The sequence below is a fragment of the Ranitomeya imitator genome, chromosome 1 (genome assembly GCF_032444005.1).
Source record: "Ranitomeya imitator isolate aRanImi1 chromosome 1, aRanImi1.pri, whole genome shotgun sequence".
Taxonomy (NCBI): Eukaryota; Metazoa; Chordata; class Amphibia; order Anura; family Dendrobatidae; genus Ranitomeya; species Ranitomeya imitator.
This window is the reverse complement of record NC_091282.1, coordinates 695,567,823-695,587,984: the sequence shown is the minus strand read 5'-3', so window position 1 is coordinate 695,587,984 and position 20,162 is coordinate 695,567,823. Positions and strand designations below refer to the sequence as shown.

General features: G+C 43.9%; 1 protein-coding gene across 5 annotated transcripts in view; it reads right to left on the bottom strand.

Annotated features, from left to right (window-relative positions):
- Window positions 1-20,162, bottom strand: part of PTGR2 (prostaglandin reductase 2) — a 67,590-nt gene that overhangs the window by 26,345 nt on the left and 21,083 nt on the right. For 2 of the 5 annotated variants that reach the window (XM_069730786.1, XM_069730816.1), the window contains exons 1-5: window positions 18,954-19,037; window positions 15,619-15,687; window positions 13,175-13,293; window positions 9,110-9,301; window positions 5,399-5,569 (exon numbers count right to left, since the gene is read on the bottom strand). In XM_069730786.1, the coding sequence (XP_069586887.1) occupies window positions 5,399-5,569; window positions 9,110-9,301; window positions 13,175-13,293; window positions 15,619-15,655 (519 nt within the window). In that variant the 5' untranslated portion in view covers window positions 15,656-15,687; window positions 18,954-19,037. Of the gene's footprint in view, window positions 1-5,398; window positions 5,570-9,109; window positions 9,302-13,174; window positions 13,294-15,618; window positions 15,688-18,871; window positions 19,038-20,162 lie in introns of those variants that run through there. The other 3 variants (XM_069730796.1, XM_069730806.1, XM_069730822.1) reach the window with 3 other exon arrangements.

Below are 20,162 nucleotides of genomic sequence, written 5' to 3'. Positions count from 1 at the left end.
CATATGGTCCCACAGACAATTAAAGCCAAGGAACAATTGATGAAAGCAAACATGTAACAATCAATGCCTCAATGGCTGCTGGGACAGAAGCTCATGCCCCATTAATGCAGATGCAAATGTACAAGGTAATCAACATAATGGTCTGAGATTTGCCTGGATAGTACATAATATACCTGTGCCTAGAAAGAGCCGCTGACACAAAATGGATCAGGACCCCAAGACAGCCTAGATAAAGGGGAAAGAGAAACAAAAAAGGGGGGGAGGAGGGGATGTGGGGTGTGAACCCACGCGTATCGCCGCAACTATGGCGGCTTCCTCAGGGAAAGAATAGCAGTGTGCCATATGCAATGCTCTGCACCGTTGATTATGGCCCCATAAATGCTCCACATAAAGCAGTGCCATATATAATGCTCTGCACCGTTCATTATGGCCCCATAGATGCTCCACATAAAGCTGCCCCATATAGAATGCTCTGCACCGTTGATTATGGCCCCATAGATGCTCCATAGAAAGCTGTGACATATACAATGCTCTGCACCGTTGATTATTGCCCCATAGATGCTCCGCATAAATCTGTGCAATATTTAATGCTGCTGCAATAAAAAAAAAAAAAAATGACATACTCACCTCTCTTGCTTGCAGCTCCTCAGCGTTCCGTCTCGGCGTCTCCCCGCTCTGACTGTTCAGGCAGAGGGCGGCGCACACTAGTACGTCATCGCGCCCTCTGACCTGAACAGTCAGTGCAAGAGGACGCCAAGACGGAGCGGCGCCCGGCGGGTGGAACGCGGACAGGTAACTAGGAGATACTTACCTGCTCCCGACGTCCCTGGCTCCTTCTCCCGAACAGCTGGTCTCCGGGTGCTGCAGCCTCTTCCTCTTTCAGGGGTCACTGTTACCGCTCATTAGAGAAATGAATATGCGGCTCCACCCCTATGGAAGGGGAGTCCATATTCATAACTTTAATGAGCGGTACCATGTGACCGCTGAACAGGGGAAGAGCTGCGGCACCGAAGACCGTGGGATGGGCAGGGGGAGCACCAGGAGCCCCGGGACTAGGTGAGTATGCGACACGCTCTCTCCCCCTCACCCGCCGACCGTGACTCGAGTATAAGCCGAAAGGGGCACTTTCAGCCCAAAAATTTGGGCTGAAAATCTCGGCTTATACTCGAGTATATACAGTACTAGTTTTGCAAACGAGAAAACCTGATATGGTCAGTGCGGATCTCCCAGGATCACTGGGGCCCTTCCTGCTGCCGAAAAGATCTTGGAAGTATTGGAAGAGGGGTTATGGAAACTGGTACCATGGAAGAACCAGAGCATGCACTACGATTGCTTTTGGATCTGGAGTCCGAACCATGACCTAGAGTACATTGGCGTTCAGTCTGGACGACATCTGACCTACATCTGGAGTGCTCCAGAGAACACAGATCTGATGGAAGACTTCCGGGTGAAGTTCCCACTCACATGAGGCGGGACCCTGATGGCATCTGCCGTCCAGAGTTCTACTCCTGAGATGTGTAGTGCCGAGATCACCGAATGATAGATCGTAGCCCAACAGAGAATGTGAGGTACCTCAGCCATGACGCCTGACTGGGTACCTGCTAGATGATTGACGTATGGCACAGACGTGGGATTGTCCGATTGAATCGGATGGGGTGACCCGCCAGAAGGCCGTGGGCCTGCTGTAGAACTAGATCCCCAGAAGAATGATCATAAGAAGAGGACTGGCATCGGTAGTCACTAATAACCATTGAACCGGGAGAAAGGATCTATCCTGGATGAGGAAGGAGCTCAGAGACTACCCTCTGAAAGCCTGTTTGACCTGCAGAAAACAAGAGGAGCAAAGGAAACTGTTTCCATTGTTGTTCACTCATCCCCTCATTCCATTCGATTTGGTAGGAGGCTTCTGAGGAAAATTGGTGACAAGTGAGCGAGCTCCCTGTTGAAGGGCCACGCACTTGTCTCAAGGGAGAATCACCAACCTTCTGGAAGATTCCAGGATCATCCTCAACAAGGGAGACCTTGTCAAGCTCGGTAGAAGTTTGAGGTTCAGAGTCGGTCTTACTTTTCGGTAACTGATCCACTGCTGGTTGGGTCTATAGGAAACATGCAATCCTTTGTTCCTGCGTGGAGAACACTCCCAACTTCTCACCGAATAACCGATCACTCTAGTAGGGGAGTGATGTCAGAGGCCTTTTGAACGCAGAGTACGCTTCCATTCTCTGAGCTATAATGTCCTTCTGAGTGTAATGGCATTTGCTCCTGACAGCGCCGCGCAAGTAGACGCATCCGAGAGGCGTGAAGCAGCTAGTCTCCTCGCTTAAGAAATTTGATTGACCAGCTGTACTGTCTTCGGGAAAAGGTTACTGTTGGAAATAAATGTAGTTATGGTCTCTGACAAGGAGACCATTGCTCTAGGAACACATGCGGCAGCTAAGGAAGAGTAGAGCTCTGAACCGGAGGTCGCAAGACTGAACATACCAGATTTGCTATTCGACAGTCCGTTGTATTTTTAATTGATAACCCATCGGGCAGGGATACTGCTAGGTATACCACAGGAGATTCTACCCGGTTAATATGCCAAGTGGCAGAATGCGCGGCTGCATGCAGAAGGTCAGGAAAAGCCGTCTCTTGCTATCGCCGCTCTCTTTTGATCGTGCGGAGTTAAGAGGATGGTGGATTGAGGGTTCATCATTTTAACAGGGAAGTGGAGAGGGATCGTCTGCCTTCTTGCATCATCTGCTAAACAGTGGAGATGCAGAGTGGGGTGTTCGGATGCCAAAAAGGGAGCCTCTGTACATCCACAGAGGTCCCCGGGTGGACAGGTCTGGTTGTCCGATGTTAAGCCTGGCTGCAGAAGAGGATTCATGGAAGCGACACTCCATGTGCTCATCTATTGATGGTATGGGGAGATAGGTGCCCTTTAAAAGGACCCGTCACCCCTAATAATCAGACCAGGCATGGCATCTCACGTTTTAGGTGGGTATACGTGGAGGGGACACCCTACGTGTTTGCATATTGGCTGAAAAATGATACCACGCTTGCAGAGGTTTCTGTCCAGTGGATCGCTTATCCGGACGCTCCCTGTGGGGGTGAATGGCAGATGCTCTGTGAGGGAGTTTAATCTCCTTGTGAGGGACACTGCATGATCTAGAGTAGTACCGAAGTCCTCGTCAATCTACAGAGATTGGTTGATGATATCGATAGGCGAATCCATCCTTTTCTGAAGTTCTGGAGTCCAGAACCAATCAATATCTGATCCATATTCAGAGACTTGTTCTCAGCAAATCATTGGTGAGGGATCAGGAAATTAAACTTCCATTTTCTAGGCGCGTGTACGTTTCTAGAAAACTTGCAGCTCCTGCTAGCCGACTGCTCACATGAAGTAAAGTGGCCATCTATATTGGTTTTGCAAGCACTCCGAGCCACAAAGGGTTCACGGAGGGATTTTATCTCTTGGTCAGAGAATCCATGGGTTGCGGCAGTGACGAAGCCCACTCAGGGAACTAGGTATTCTGGGATAAGCTGGGATCGGCGGCGGAGGGCTCCTGAGCTCATTTAGAGTGACTGACTTCGGACTGGTCATGTGCCTTTAAGACCAGGGAATGCTGGTCATGTGCATTTAAATCTAGGGAATACAGGTCATGTGCCTTTAAGACCAGGTAAGAGATACTGGACATGTGTCTAAGTACAGGGGGAATATGCGGGGAAGAGAGCAGTATTTCCTTACCCAGTTGCAGAGGCGTTGTGCCCCTTTAATGCAAAACCATAGCCCCTGTGTGTGTGTGCTGGCAGGGTGGACCAAGATGGCCACCGGGAGTTGCAGAGGTGGTAAAGTCTCGCAGAGAGTGAGAGGTGGCAATTCGGGGGGTGGAGCCACAGACTTGATGTGGGCGGAGCCTCGTGACTTCCATGAATAGGTCCAAGCCGAGGCCTAAATTTCTGCAGCCGGCGTGAGCAATACCAGGGGTAAATAGAATAGAATAGAGGGGCGTTGCCGAGAGAAGTGCTCGCTCCCATGCCAGGGAAGAAGCGCCAGAAAAGGTGGGCGGAGCCGCCTTAGCGCGCCATAGTGCGGGCGTAGCTTCCAGAATGCGGCCTACACATCGGCCGAAGACGGGGGCTAAATTTTTGCAGCCGGCCGGAGCATTACCTCAGGGAGGTGGGCCACAGGGAAGCTGAGGCTGCCTGTCAGCAAGAGAATATCCCACTGCAGAGGCCACCGCTGACAGGATCCACTCACCATCGGTGCGCGTCCCGGCATGGAGCCGCCGCAATGACTGGGTTTCAGCGCCGAGGAAAGCACACACTCTACTGTTCTGCTGCAGGTCAGGTATTGCAGAATGGACGGTGCAGGGATAAACCTCAATCCATCATCCCTTTGTTAGGGAGGTGGAGAAGAACCGTCCGTCTCCTTGTGCTATCCGCTTTAACAGTGGTGGGACAGTGGGGGCTGCTCGGACGCCAAAGAGAGGGGCCTCTGTACATCCTCGGAGTTCAGCCCCCGGGTGGACAGGGCCAGTTGTCCGGCATTAGGACTGGATGGGGAAGAGGGTACATGGAGGCGACGCTCCATGTGCTCATCCGTTCATAGAGCGGGGAGATCTGTGCCCTTGAAGGGGCCCGTCGCCCCTATGAATCAGCTCAGGCAGTGGCATCCCACGTCGCAGGAGAGGATACGGAGAGGTGACTCTCCGTGCTAGCCAGTTGGTGGTTCGGGGAGATCGGAGCCTTGAAAGGATCCGTCGCCCCTTCATTGTAGAAAGTAAAATCAAAAATGTAAAAAGGTAAAAATAAAATTATAAAGAGTTTTGGGTCTGAATAACACACCCGTCCGTGTACCTCCTACGGACACTAAGCAAGAACTGGTTAGCTGAGAGTCAGCAGGAGGGTGTATACTGCAGGGGAGGAGCTAACTTTCTTTGTATTACTTAGTGTCAGCCTCCTAGTGGCAGCAGCATACACCCACAGTCTGTGTCCCCCAATGAGGCGAAGGAGAAAGTTATTTACCAATCTCCAAAATGTGGACAGGGAAGAAAGCATGTACAGTCTTAAACAGGTTATATAAAAGGAGGAATGAACATGAAGCTCAAATAAGGAAAGTATTAGAGCTGTGCTGATAAATGAACTACTGGAGACACACAGAGCTCACATCCAGCCTATATTACCGAGAGGGACACTCCCTCAAAAGACAAAATCGTGTACTTTGAACCAAGATGCAAATTGCATCTGGGGAGGTCTGAAAAATAATTAAGACTGCAGATTAAAACTGAATGCAAATTTACTATCTAAATGTAGCTGCTAACATATGAATAGAAGTTAGAAATGCAGGCATTAATTACACATACTTCATAGTAGCCAAAAATGAGCGCCCGTCGTCCACCTCTATAGGACTCACCTGTCCAGCCAATGAACCACAAGCTCCAGCAGCGCCGCTAACAACCATCGTCTGATTACCACCAGGAATTACATGACCTTTCTCTCTGACGCCGAGGAAAGCAGTCAAACCGATTAATCCAACCGCACTCAAAAAATGTGACAGGTGCCCGTCCACAAGACTTGGGTCTAGCTTTTGAAAAGAATATTTGAACAGTTGAAAATAAAAAACAGTCACAATCATTTCACAATTTCATAAAAAAAATCTACTATATAAAGCTGAATGTGTGTATGTGTGTATGTATGTACGGGATTGGCATCTGCACTGTCGCAGCTACAGCCACAAAATTTTGCACAGTCACACGTCTGGACCCTGAGAGCGTCATAGGCTATATTGTGAGGCGAAATTTTAACCCCACGCGTTCCAATTCACCAAACAATTTTGCCCCTACCTACATAATGGGGAAAAAAGTGAAAGGAAAAGTGTTGGAAGCGTCGCAGCTACAGCAACAAAATTTTGCACAGTCACACGTCTGGACCCTGAGAGCGTCATAGGCTACGTTGTGAGGTGAAATATTAACCCCGCGCTTTCCAATTCACCAAACAATTTTGCCCCTATCTACATAATGGGGAAAAAAGTGAAAGGAAAAGTGTTGGAGGCGTCGCAGCTACAGAAACAAAATTTTGCACAGTCACACGTCGGGACCCTGAGAGCGTCATAGGCTTCGTTGTGAGGTGAAATTTTAACCCCGCACGTTCCAATTCACCAAACAATTTTGCCCCGATCTACATAATGGGGAAAAAAGTGAAAGGAAAAGTGTTGGAAGCGTCGAAGCTACAGCCACAAAATTTTGCACAGTCACACGTCTGGACCCTGAGAGCGTCATAGGCTTCGTTGTGAGGTGAAATATTAACCCCGCACTTTCCAATTCACCAAACAATTTTGCTCCTATCTACATAATGGGGAAAAAAGTGAAAGGAAAAGTGTTGGAAGCGTCGCAGCTACAGCAACAAAATTTTGCACAGTCACACGTCTGGACCCCGAGAGCGTCATAGGCTATGTTGTGAGGTGAAATATTAACCCCGCGCTTTCCAATTCTCCAAACAATTTTGCCCCTATCTACATAATGGGAAAAAATGAAAGGAAAAGTGTAGGAGGCAAATTGACAGCTGCCAGATGTGAACAAGGGGGACTTAAAGAATGAGAGCGATGGCGCCAAAGAGTATATACCGATCAGTTGCTAAGGTGGGGCCTCGACATGGGATACTCACCACACACGGGGATATGAACACCCACAAAATGCGCCACACACTACCACGTGCTTGAACACATATTACCCTCAGCACACATTTCACCACAAATACACCAACCTCGCCACATAAAAGTCAAAACACAAAAGTCGCCGCTCAAAACTCGCCACGCGCAGAACTCGCCACATGCAAAAACTAGGCTCTTGCAAAACTCGCCACAAGTGCAAAATTCTCCTCATGAAAAACTCGCCACACGCAAAACTTGCACACGCGGAAAAATTGCCACATGCACAAAAGTTGCAACACATGCAAAAGTTGCCTCACACAAAACTTGCACATACTCAAAAGGCACCACACATAATACTCGCAACGCGCAAAACTCGCCATGCGCAAAACTTGCTGCACACAACTTGCTACACTAACCTGTCACATGCAACTCGACACACAAAAAGTTGCTACACGCATGTTGCTACACAAAACTCATCTCACAAAAGTCGCTACATGCATGTCGCCACACGCAACTCAACACACACAACTTGACAAACGAAACTCGCCCTAAAACACACACAAGTCTGGTATTATCCTTCAAAAATAAAAATCTGATTAATAAGCAGACAAACTACAACAATTGCACCATATAGGAAATACGGCAGCTGTCAGTCACATGACCTGTTTATTATGTGTATGTGTGAGCTAATATATACTGCCAGGGAGAGGGCTTCCTGTTGGCTGGGGATTTATCAGGCTGCCAATTTAGCTTACAAATACTGAGGTAAAAATACTGAGCAAATAACGTGTGAACGAGGTCTAATACAGGAGGAGATGACACACAGGTATATACTATATACAGGGGAGATGACACACAGATATATACTATATACAGGAGAGATGACACACAGGTATATACTATATAGAGGAGGAGATGGCATATAGGTACATATATATACAGGAGGAGATGACATACAGGTATATACTATATACAGGAGGAGATGACATACAGGTATATGCTATATATAGAAGATGACATGCAGGTATATACTATATGCAGGAGGAGATGACACTCAGATATATACTATATACAGGGGAGATGACACAGGTATATACTATATACAGGAGGAGATGACATACAGGTATATGCTATATATAGAAGATGACATGCAGGTATATACTATATGCAGGAGGAGATGACACTCAGATATATACTATATACAGGGGAGATGACACAGGTATATACTATATACAGGAGGAGATGACATACAGGTATATACTATATATAGAAGGAGATGACATTCAGGTATATACTATATATAGGGGAGATGACACACAGCAGGTATATACTATATACAGGGGAGATGACACAGGTATATACTATATACAGGAGATGACATACAGATGTATACTATATATAAGGGAGATGACAAACATGTATATACTGAGGTGATGAGGTGAAAATGAGAGGTGTGAGGTGAAAATGAAAAGGTGTGAGTGCAAAATGAGAGGAGTGAGGAAAAATAGTGGAGTGATCAGAAAATGACAGATGTGAGGTTGAAATGACAAGTGTTAGGGGGGAATGAGAGGAGTGAGGGAGAAAATGAGAGATGTGATTGGGAAAATGAGAGGCGTGATGGGAAAATAAGAGAAGTGAGGTGCTATAACTAACCACAGATATTTACTATGCCCAGGCAACGCCGGGCTCTTCAGCTAGTATATATATATTTTGCAATATTCTGGGGTTTTTTTGCACAGAGGAAAGATTTACAAATGTTTTCCCACTACAGAAAAATAAAAATAAAATTCCTGCAAAATGTAATAAATAAAGTGGCAGCTTTGTTTTTCTCAGTGATCCCTTTTAGCCTGTGGGTAGATACTTCAGGCAGAGCAGGATTTAAAGGGAATGTGTCAATGAGGTTTTTTTTTTTTTTTACATCTAAAAGTAGTGATATGGCTGTATAGGCGCTTATTCCCTTGTAAAAAGAACACTTTTTTTTTTTCAAAAATCCGATGTGCCAGTCATAAGAAATCTAGCATAGAAGTCAAAGGAAAGTCAGGCTGGAAGTGCACTGGGGGGGTGTCACTGCACTTGAACTACCTCCACCTACTGATTGACACGCCCCTAGTGCACTTCCAACCCATGACTTCTACACTAGATTCCTGATGACTGACACATCCGATCTCTACAAAAAATGTAACGTTTTTCTTAGGAGAGAAGCATTTATACCACTCAGGTATAAAATAAATAAATAAATTACATGTTCCCTATAAGGGTCCCCATGTACACTGGGGTAACGTCTACAGTTCAATAGCTCCTCATACTGCACAATTCCAATGCTTTTGAATGTGTTAGTAGCGCCCTCGCCTCTTGGGTCCCTATGCGGCTGCACAGGTTGCGTCAGTGATATGTCCACCCCTGGGGTGACCTGGTTAGACCACTGTGGATGTTATCCCTTTCTCTACAGGGCACAGTCATTCGCACTCTGGTTACCTTGGTCAGAGAGTTGCCTTCCAACACACACTTAGTCTGCCAGGGCCAGCTGAAGCGTGTAACAATCTCTCCAGGTTTAAGGTTCCGGTGTCTACTTTGCTCCACCACGCCAATACCACCGCTGTCCAGCACTTCGTTGATTTTCCATGCCTGGATATAATCTGTGCCAGTGTCTTCGTTCATGCGGCAGCGCTGTAAAATGTAAAAGACTACTTTACGTAACCTGCCTCCTTGTTACGCAAGAGAAGGATTCAGCACTTGGAATTTCGGTGCTCAATCCTTTGTTTTAAGGGGAGATGAGACCCCTCTGGCAGTGGCTATACTCTCTCCAGCTGATACACTTGAACTTTAGGCCAAGCCAAGCGTATGGGAAGTCGGGAGAGATAATAGTCTGCCGAAGTAACATTCAGTCAAAACCTAGCTTTACTTAATACAGCAAATACTAGGCAGGTAGGGGAGAGGAGGGGGATGCTGCTGCAGTAACTCACAATGCAAATCGATCCACACCAAGTCTAGCTTTGAGTGCCTGCTTGCCATCAGTCCTGGTTTTCTAAGACCATAAATGTAATTGACAGGATTGATGAAAATTTGCACTGGGACTTACAAATGGTCAAGAGATAAGTATTAGACAGCAGTCAATGATACGGCACCAAGAAAGGAATGAGCCTATTTACAAGGACACATTTTCTGCCTGAAACCAGCACTGATGAATCATGTAGCAAGAGGATCGGTGACCATTTAGCTCCATTTACTTGGAGCAAATATCAACATTGTGTAAAATGTATGGGGCGTAACGATAGTTTGTACAATTGTTCATCCTCATACAGTTTTCAATTCTTTCGTCAGCACATACGGGGCTATGGTGCCAACAAATGCGCATTTGCTTGTTTGCAAGTGGATTGCCAGCCATGTTTATATGGGAAAAGACAGTTCCTAGAAACATTCATTCTGAAAAGTAACGGCCAGCGTAAAAAGACCTAAAGTTTATTAAATAAATATTGTCAATTATTCTATTTTCATATTTATGTATAATGAGCAAAGTAACATAGTAACATAGTAACATAGTTCGTAAGGCCGAAAAAAGACATTTGTCCATCCAGTTCAGCCTATATTCCATCATAATAAATCCCCAGATCTACGTCCTTCTACAGAACCTAATTGTATGATACAATATTGTTCTGCTCCAGGAAGACATCCAGGCCTCCCTTGAACCCCTCGACTGAGTTCGCCATCACCACCTCCTCAGGCAAGCAATTCCAGATTCTCACTGCCCTAACAGTAAAGAATCCTCTTCTATGTTGGTGGAAAAACCTTCTCTCCTCCAGACGCAAAGAATGCCCCCTTGTGCCCGTCACCTTCCTTGGTATAAACAGATCCTCAGCGAGATATTTGTATTGTCCCCTTATATACTTATACATGGTTATTAGATCGCCCCTCAGTCGTCTTTTTTCTAGACTAAATAATCCTAATTTCGCTAATCTATCTGGGTATTGTAGTTCTCCCATCCCCTTTATTAATTTTGTTGCCCTCCTTTGTACTCTCTCTAGTTCCATTATATCCTTCCTGAGCACCGGTGCCCAAAACTGGACACAGTACTCCATGTGCGGTCTAACTAGGGATTTGTACAGAGGCAGTATAATGCTCTCATCATGTGTATCCAGACCTCTTTTAATGCACCCCATGATCCTGTTTGCCTTGGCAGCTGCTGCCTGGCACTGGCTGCTCCAGGTAAGTTTATCATTAACTAGGATCCCCAAGTCCTTCTCCCTGTCAGATTTACCCAGTGGTTTCCCATTCAGTGTGTAAAAGTCTACTTTTCTCTTATTTTTGTTTTAAATACTCTAACTTCCTGTTTCAGGAGATTCAGATATACATTAGCCGATTCCCACCCTTTCTTTTGTATTGAAGCATCTAATCAGTGTGTGCAAAGAGCATTGTTAAGGAAGGGGGAGCAGGGGAGCTGTGACATCACCTATTGTGATTAGTAACACCTCTATACACACCACCAGGATCCACCAATCATTACAACCCTTTGATGAAATGGAGCCTGGTGAAAACTCCTCCAGAAAAAAAACAGGCATTATGAGTCTTAGGGCTCATTTCCACTTGAGAGAAAAAAAAACGGTCAAATTTATGGACAGAAATAACAGAGGAAAATCATGCGAGCATCATGCGATTTTTTTATCGCAACATCCGTATGACATCCGTATGCAATGCGATTTTAACATGAGCTTTTACATACAGCAGTTCTCTGACATTACACATTGTAGTTCTCTGACATTACACATTGTTTTACAACTAAATATTCTTCAAAACACATTATATATATATATATATATATATATATATATATATATATATATATATATATATATATACATACATACATATATATACACACACACACATGCATACATACATACACACATCTATATTGCCACAGGTGTTGGCAATAACTAAATCACACTTGCAGCCAGTTGACATGGATTAAAGTTGACTCGACCTCTGTCCTGTGTCCTTGTGTGTACCACATTGAGCATGGAGAAAAGAAAGAAGACCAAAGAAGTGTCTGAGGACTTGAGAAACCAAATTGTGAGGAAGCATGAGCAATCTCAAGGCTACAAGTCCATCTCCAAAGACCTGAATGTTCCGGTGTCTACCGAGCGCAGTGTCATACCTCCCTAGATGTGGACGGAAAAGAAAAATTGACAAGAGATTTCAACGCAAGATTGTGCCCCACTTTTATTTTTGCCCAGGACCCTACTATGTCAAAAACAGACCCTGAGTACAGACATAGGAAAACAGCCAGCCAAAAAGATATTTTAATTACCAGTTAAACCACACTGAATGATTAATTACTCCTGACCACCATAACCAAGCATGTCCAACTGAGCATGCATGTTATGTTTTTTATTGGGTAGGGTGGGTTATGTACGGTAGTTGCCTTAGGCTACTTTCACACTAGCGTCGGATTCGGCCCGTCGCAATGCGTCGGGCCGAGATTCCGACGCTAGCGTTTGATGCGCTGCACATCGGGTGCAGCGGATGCATTTCTTCGGCGCATCCGCTGCCCCATTGTGAGGTGCGGGGAGGTGGGGGCGGAGTTCCGGCCGCAAAAAGCAGTCCGTCGGCAGCAAAAAACGTTACATTTAATGTTTTTTGCTCCCAGCGGTCCGCCACAACACAGCGTAACCGTCGCACGACGGTTTGCGACGTGTGTCAATACGTCGGTAATGTTACTCTAGGTGGCAAAAACGCATCCTGCAAACAACTTTACAGGATGCGTTTTTTCCCCTAAACGACGCATTGTGACGTATTGAAAACAACGCTAGTGTAAAAGTAGCCTTACCCCTCTGGCAATGGGGAAGAAATGATTGTACATGTTGGATTACATGTGCTTTGAAGCGTTCTTGTACACTGTTTGTACTGTTAACGTATTTGATGCTCTACTTACAATGTTGAATATTATGTCATTATTATCTTTGCCAATTTTCAAAGCAGTAAAAAGTCAAATGACTGCAGTTCACAGATAAGAAATCAAAATATACCGCATGTATAATGTAAAAAAGTGTTTTCATCTCACTCTGCAATATGTTTAGCATTCTCTCCACATTACAGTTATATAAAAGACCAGTCTACTAGGCGAAAATATACATCTGATTTACTGTATATTAGAATTTATCATTAACAACAATTATCTATATTGTGCGGTTCCTCTTTTACTCCTCCTGGAAATAACCTGACAACTACAAATAATCATCCCCCCTGTCGAATGTGTGGATCCTGAAAAAGTCTCCCACTGTCATAACTGAAGAGGAAGGTTCACACAGTGACACTCCCCTTCTCAAATAAATTATATAATTCCTGGGGTAATAACGGAGGAACAGTACAACACAGAGTTGTTAGAAAAGATATGGGATTGTTTTTTGTTTGTTTTTTTTGCCCACCTATAGACTTGTATGGGCGAGACTCATCCAAAATAAGGAAGAAACTAGTGCACGCTGCGATTCCAGTCATTCAGGTCTGATGCAGACTTCTGTACATTAAGATGCGCAGACTGCTCACCAGGTAAGGATCCACAGAAATATACAAGGTTTGGGTCAGCACTTGACCATCCATCAGCTCCTCTGGAACATCTGCTTCCTCCAGGCGGAAGTTTTCAGTTACGGGCTCCCCATCATTTCCTGAGTAAAAATACACAACATTGCTAGGTATCAATTCACATTTGCTGCACCCGCACTTTAATGAAAAAGCGCACCTGCACTTTAAAAACGTTAAAGAACCATGTCAAGCATTCCTATACTGTCCAATCAGTGCCGACATGCAGGCACGAAACATACCCTAGGTATGATATTCTTCCTGCAAATAACTGGGAGCAACCGAGTTCTTAAAAAAAAAAAGTTGTAATTTTTTATAGAATATTGAAGGATTTACTAAAATCGAAGAGCTGACAGAAGACAGATATTTCTACTACACATTCAGCCAGGAGAAACATCTGCTGCTCTGTATTCAGCGGCCGTGCGGATCACTCTCCAGCGTGTGCGATTTGGGGCACACAGGTGGTATAGAGATGTGGTGTGCTAAATCTAAACTGCATGCCCTATTTCTGTCACTTGGACTCTTGCAGGGATCTAAAAATACAGCAGGAAGGATCACACGTCCGCACAAGTCACTTTCACACTTTTCAATAACGTTTGGCACTTGGTCCTGACACTGAAAACTTTGTCACAACATTTATCCTGCAAACCAAAAAAAACAAAACACAACACTTGGACTAAGTGCTGAAGATGCATTTATATGGAGTTTAGGGTATTTTTTTTGTTTGTTTCTTTTTGTTACTATTGATGTAAATCAGTAATTTTTCCAGCAAATAGACAATTATGCCAGAAAATTGCATAGGTGAAAAGATTCCTAATATTTACATTAAATAACCTTTTTTTTTATTATTGTGATGAGCAATTCTGCTGAAATTTGTCAGATCTGTTCAAATTTGGCCAGGAAAAGTATTCTCTGGAAATAAAAAAAAGTCAAGTTTTTGACCGGACGTATCCATTTGTTATTTTTAAAAAAAAAAAAAAAAAAGTATCTAAATGGGATAAACATTTGTCAAATTAGCATCCATTTGTGCGCATTATCCATTTTGATTTTTATAACATTTCGCAGCCCATGGAAGATAGATGGAAATGTATGGTCACATTTTTATTTGTCTTATAATATATTTTATTTTTTTTTTTTTTTTTTTGTTTTCTTTTTTTTTTTTTTTTTTGGGGGGGGGGGATTTTTTCTAGAAAGCATATGATCTTTAACACTTCCCTCAATGACACAAATAAAATCAAAGGAAAAGAAAAGGATACATAAAAAAAAAAAAAAGCAAAATAGATGCAACGTGTGTGTAAAAAAAAAAAATGTGGGTGATAGTGACATTGTACATTCTCCAGCAAGTAGATCGTCTTTGCACTATGGTAGGACTCCGTGTGCTGTGACATCACCATGTGCAAAGTGTTACTCACCCTCTCCAGGTCCAAAACTGAGTCTCCGTCGCTGCTTCTAGTGCCTGTTATTGTCTGCAGCGCTGACGTCAAGCAGACAGTACTGCAGACAATTAATGAGCTCAGAAGCCTTTCCCAAATCAACTGCAGTGCTGCAGACATGACCGACACTACCGACAATGCTAGACGCCAGGAGAAGTGGTGGAGACTCCGCGCTGGACCCAGGGAGGGCAAAGCGCAGATTGTGGGGGTTTTTTTTTTTCAAATAAACTGCAGCCGGAGGAAAGGAGTTTTCCGAAACTGGAAAATCTGGTGCACTCATAGTGAAATTAGCCCTATTCACACACAGGACTGACCAAGTTTAAAGAGAATCTGTCAGAGGGTTTTTGCCATTTAATCTGAAAGCATCATAATTTAGGGGTAAAAAGCCGGATTACTGACATTTCACTTACTAGGCTGTGTGCTGTAGTTCAAAACAAAGGAGATTATCTTTAGGACTAGATCTCATGTGCAGACCAGTCCAGCTAATCTGTGTTATCCTGTCCTCACCACTGATTGGCAGCCATGAAGCAGTTAATCAGCGATGTGGGCAGAGTTATACACAGCTCAGCATTTAGAGCTCTGCTACATCTACAGCAGAAAAAATAAATAAATCAGGGAGTCTGCACCAAGCAGCACAGTGAGTGACACATCGCTGGAATCAGGCTCTCTGCCCCTACATAAGAAATACGGTGCAAGAACCTGCTGACACATTTCCTGTATAAAAGTAGGTTTTCTGGTTCCTGACTTATCTGGTCACCCAGAGGCGTGCCATCAACCATCTCTCTGGATCTCCCATCAGTCAGAGTGAAGTTATCTTCTCTGTTCCATGTATTGCGCACACACCGGCTTCCTTCAGTCTATCCTCTTACTACTGAAGAACACCCCTTAATGCCTCTGGTCACCTTCTTGTGCCTAATGAAGCCAAGCTCCGATTGCTTTTACTTTTGTATTTAACAAGGCAAAAAGTAAATCACCTACCGGGCCGAGACGCCAGCACCATCCTCTTAACCTTCATGCTTCAAGTTCTTTCGTACCCTCTGTGTCCTTCTGTGGATAAGAAGCATAAAACAAGGACCATCTTTAGGACGTAACAAGTCATTTTCAGTAAATAGTCCATATGGTTGTAAAATATTACCACAAATATAATAACAAAAAACATATACATATTTTTTTACCTGAATCTCTCAGTAAGAACACCCCCTAATCCCTGCATATGGGCATGTAGATAGGGGAGAGATAAACACGTTGGTACCTTTATATTTGCTATCCATTGACTGAATCCAGAATAATCCACAATTTTTGAAATATGCAAATGAATTGTTAAGTGCTTTGTCCCACCTAGAGCACTTAAACAGATTTTCCCCACGAGAAAAAGTTAATTTTAAAAGTTGTTTTTAATAAATATATCTTAGAATAATAATAATAATAGAGAAATATAGCTCATTGATGCCAGGACATCTAGCGCCAGCGTAGATCACAGCTTTCCTCGCTTCTGCACATTAGCCTGCTGAGGACCCCGGCATCAGGACTCTACTTTGCATGCGCTACCAGCGACACTGTACACCCAGAAAAAGAGCAGTGAGGACACTTCGCAGGTATGGGTGTACAGAGCGTCGGGGCGGTGCATGCGCAGTAGAACGCTGAAGTTTGGAGCAGTGTTCCTTACTGTGCAGAAGCAAGAAGAGCAGTGACCTATACAGGCGCTAGATGTCACAGACACATTGATCTATCAAGAGAGGGAGGCACTAGGGTTGAAAATAACCTTTGGAGGCAGAGTTCTGTTAAGTGCTCTGGGTGGGATCAAGTGCCTAACCCTTCATTAGCATATTGAAAAAAATCATGGCTTTTTATGGATTTAGGCAACGGATAGAGAATATAAAGTGTGCATATAAACAGTTTAGGGACTGCTTACAAGGAATCCATCTCCAGATTTTTGCTACCCTTAGTGCCGAACCCCTGATGAAGGATAAGTTCCGAAACGCGCATCGGGGTATGCACCATATCAGCGACTTCCATACACGCAGGTAATTTATTGTATTTTGGCCCAAAATATTCTGTCTGCTAGATCTAATAGGCATTGTATCCCCTATCTATAGACATCTGGTTCACATGATTCATTGTGATATATATATCATCTATTTCCACTTTCACTGTTCACAACCATCTGATTCATTGTGAATTTTCAATGTGATTCATTGTAATCCCAAATTCATTCTTTGGTTATATTCATTTTTTGATTAGCCTTGCATTCATATATTTTCCTCACTTTGCACATGCACTTTTGAGTGATATTTTTAATATAAAAAAATTCATATATAAGTTATATATTTGTGTCATTTTCTTTATTGCACTCTGAGGAGTCCGGCACTGCACCTGGCACAGAGGAGCGGAGGGCATGTATTGCTATGCGGCCGCACGCTCCAATCTGAGTGCCGGCAGCAGCGCCGGGTATTAACATGTGAGACTCATCCGAGTCTCGCACGAGTGAGTATGAGCCCAAACTGACAGTGTGAGACAGCCTTTTTGTGGGCCTCTCAGACACTTATGCTGCTATACCTGCGTATTATTATTTCTTTGCACACATTACCTGGTGTGTTTGTTTTTAATAGATTTCAATATATTTAATATAAATTTACTATTTGTATAATCATGTTTTATTATTCATGCGGACACTTTTGCTTGTAGTGCTACGTCTCATTACCCTCACTAATAAAAGGTATTTTAGCCTTAATTCTATTTGTCCTATTTTTCCTTGGCCAAACGTTCAGTCTTTTTTCTTTGGGTCTATACTAATAATGGTCTGCCATTCTTCCTTATACAGCAGATCTATATCACTCACTCTGTATAAGATCCATCAGACTATCTTTTATGATCAGTGATATACATCTACTGAGGTGTTCAGTAAATTATCTGAGTGCAGCATGATGTAGGGGCAGAGACCCAGATTCCAGCGATGTGTCACTTATTGGGCTGCTTGCTGCAGTTTTGATTTAAAAAAAAAAAATCCCTGTTTTATCTGCTGCCGATCTACCAACTCTGTATAACCCCGCCCACACCACTGATTGGCAGCTTTTTTTGTAAACTGTGCATAGGCAGAAAGCTGTCAATCAGTGTTGTGGGGTGTGGATGGACTACCTGGCTGTCATCTCCTGCTGATAGTGATTGTATAAAAACATCAGCAGTCAGCCCAGTAAGTTGAAATTGTTGTTGGAATCAGTCTCTCTACCCCTACATCATGCTACTCTAAGATTACAAAGCAAAAACATTATAACATTAAGCTTCTAGGCTTTAGAAGCTGCCATAAGTGTCTTAGTTGCCAAAACACAATTATGTTGGTGGTTACAGATCTAAACAAAGTGGCTGCACTGCTGGCAGTCAAACTTCAAAATTATAGGGGGGGATTTCTTTTACTCTATGATTTCATACTACAAAACCCTGTTGCCTGGTTACGCCGAAAACGCAAGTTTCTTTGTAATACATCCATTTAAAAGGTAATCATCTATCACCTTACCCCCTACCCAGTATATATAAAGTGCCTATCAATGGACACCTTTATAGCTTATATCTGCTGCTGCACTCTTGATAAATTAGCGTTTTAATTCATATACAGGTGAAGCATTAAGTGCACTGGGCGTGAGAGCACTTCCCGATCCTCTGCCTCCCCAAGTTTCCTCACCCATCCTCAGTCTCTTTAGCTTAAAATCAGATAGGGGCTATCAATAAAGCTAAATAGGCTGGTGCTGGGCAGGAAAACAACCTGGGGAGGCAGAGGCTCTGGAAGTGCTCCTTCACACCCAGAGCATTTAATGCTTAATTTGCATATGGAATACATTGCCAATTTCTTAGGAGTGCAGCAACAGATAGAATATACAAAGGTGTCAATGGATTTATAATTCAAAGATCAAAGTGCGGTTAGAGGGTTAATCTTACTGACAGATTCCCTTTTTATAAAACTCTGCTTTAAAAAAAAAACCTTGAATAACCAGTTGATTGTACAGATCTGGCCATCGGCTGTATGCTCAGGTGTCTTTACTTTTCTCTGCAGAGAGTGGCCATGACACTTCAGCCCCATCTGCAAATCCTCTTACAAAGCGTGCTATCTATTCTCCCCAAAGTCCCTTCTCAATAGTCAGCAGGTGCGGTTTATCTAGCAGCTGCCATTTCCCAGTGTTATCTGCCCTCCATGACTGTATGGAGCCCTGCAGCCGGTCACCGCACGCAGCGCACCCACCGTGGACGCAACCTGCAGCAGTGTGAGGACTGAGGAGCAGCCGCGTACAGAGTTAATAGACGGACCACGTGACCCCACTCACCGATGACCCCCGCAACTCAACGTTCAAGAACAACCCAGCGAGCCCTACTGCGCATGCGTCATTCTTCTTAAAGCGGCCATCACCGGAGGCGTGCACGTTGCATTAAAGTAGGCAATAGAGGCTTTCATACAAGGTGGTGCCCAGCTGTCTTGTTATGTTAGGTGCTCTGTCCTTAGCATAGAATAATATTTATTCCCCAGATGTATAGACATAATATACACTTCATATCTAGTAGTAATACTGCCAAATTGCAGTGTTTAAATGAAAGCCGCCACCAGAGGGCGCCAGCGGCCTCTGTGGAATTATGCATCTCCCAGAGAGCGAACCCTACGTTGAGCGCCCCCTAGTGGCGACTGCGGGGGCTAATCTGGTCAGTTTTCACACGTTGCGGATTGGGGTACAGAATTTTCAGCACAAAATCCGCATCTCCTGGCAGAAAAGGCAGGCGCAGATTTGCCGCGGATTTTGTGCGTTTTTGTTGCGGAATTGATGCGGATTTCTATAATGGAAGGGGTCAGAAACGCTGCAGTTCCGCACAACTGTAGTGACATGTTACTTCTTTTGATCCACAGCGGTTTTCATGCGGATTTTTCCGCACCATTAGTACAGCCTTTTTTTTTTTCTATTGATTAACATTGTACTGTAAATCACTTTGCGGATCTGCGCGGAAAAATCCGCTGCGGATCCGCACTAATTCTGCATCGTGTGCACACAGCCTAATGGTTGTGCTATTCTAGTTATTGGTCACTCTGGACTAGAAGGACTCTGAAGTTTCGGGAAATGCTGGCCTTTTCTTGGCATTTTTTATTTAGATTTTTGTTCCTAATGCAGTTTTGTCACTTATTTCTTAGGTGCTTTATGTAAATGTCCTTTTAACCTTTTTTTTTTTTCAATCCATTAAGCAATGATAAAAAAAGTGGAGTTTTTTTGTTTGTTTTTTCTTAGCAGAGATGCTTTAAAAAACAAAACAAAAAAGCACCAAGGTACGGTAACATAGTAACATAGTAACATAGTTAGTAAGGCCGAAAAAAGACATTTGTCCATCCAGTTCAGCCTATATTCCATCATAATAAATACCCAGATCTACGTCCTTCTACAGAACCTAATAATTGTATGATACAATATTGTTCTGCTCCAGGAAGACATCCAGGCCTCTCTTGAACCCCTCGACTGAGTTCGCCATCACCACCTCCTCAGGCAAGCAATTCC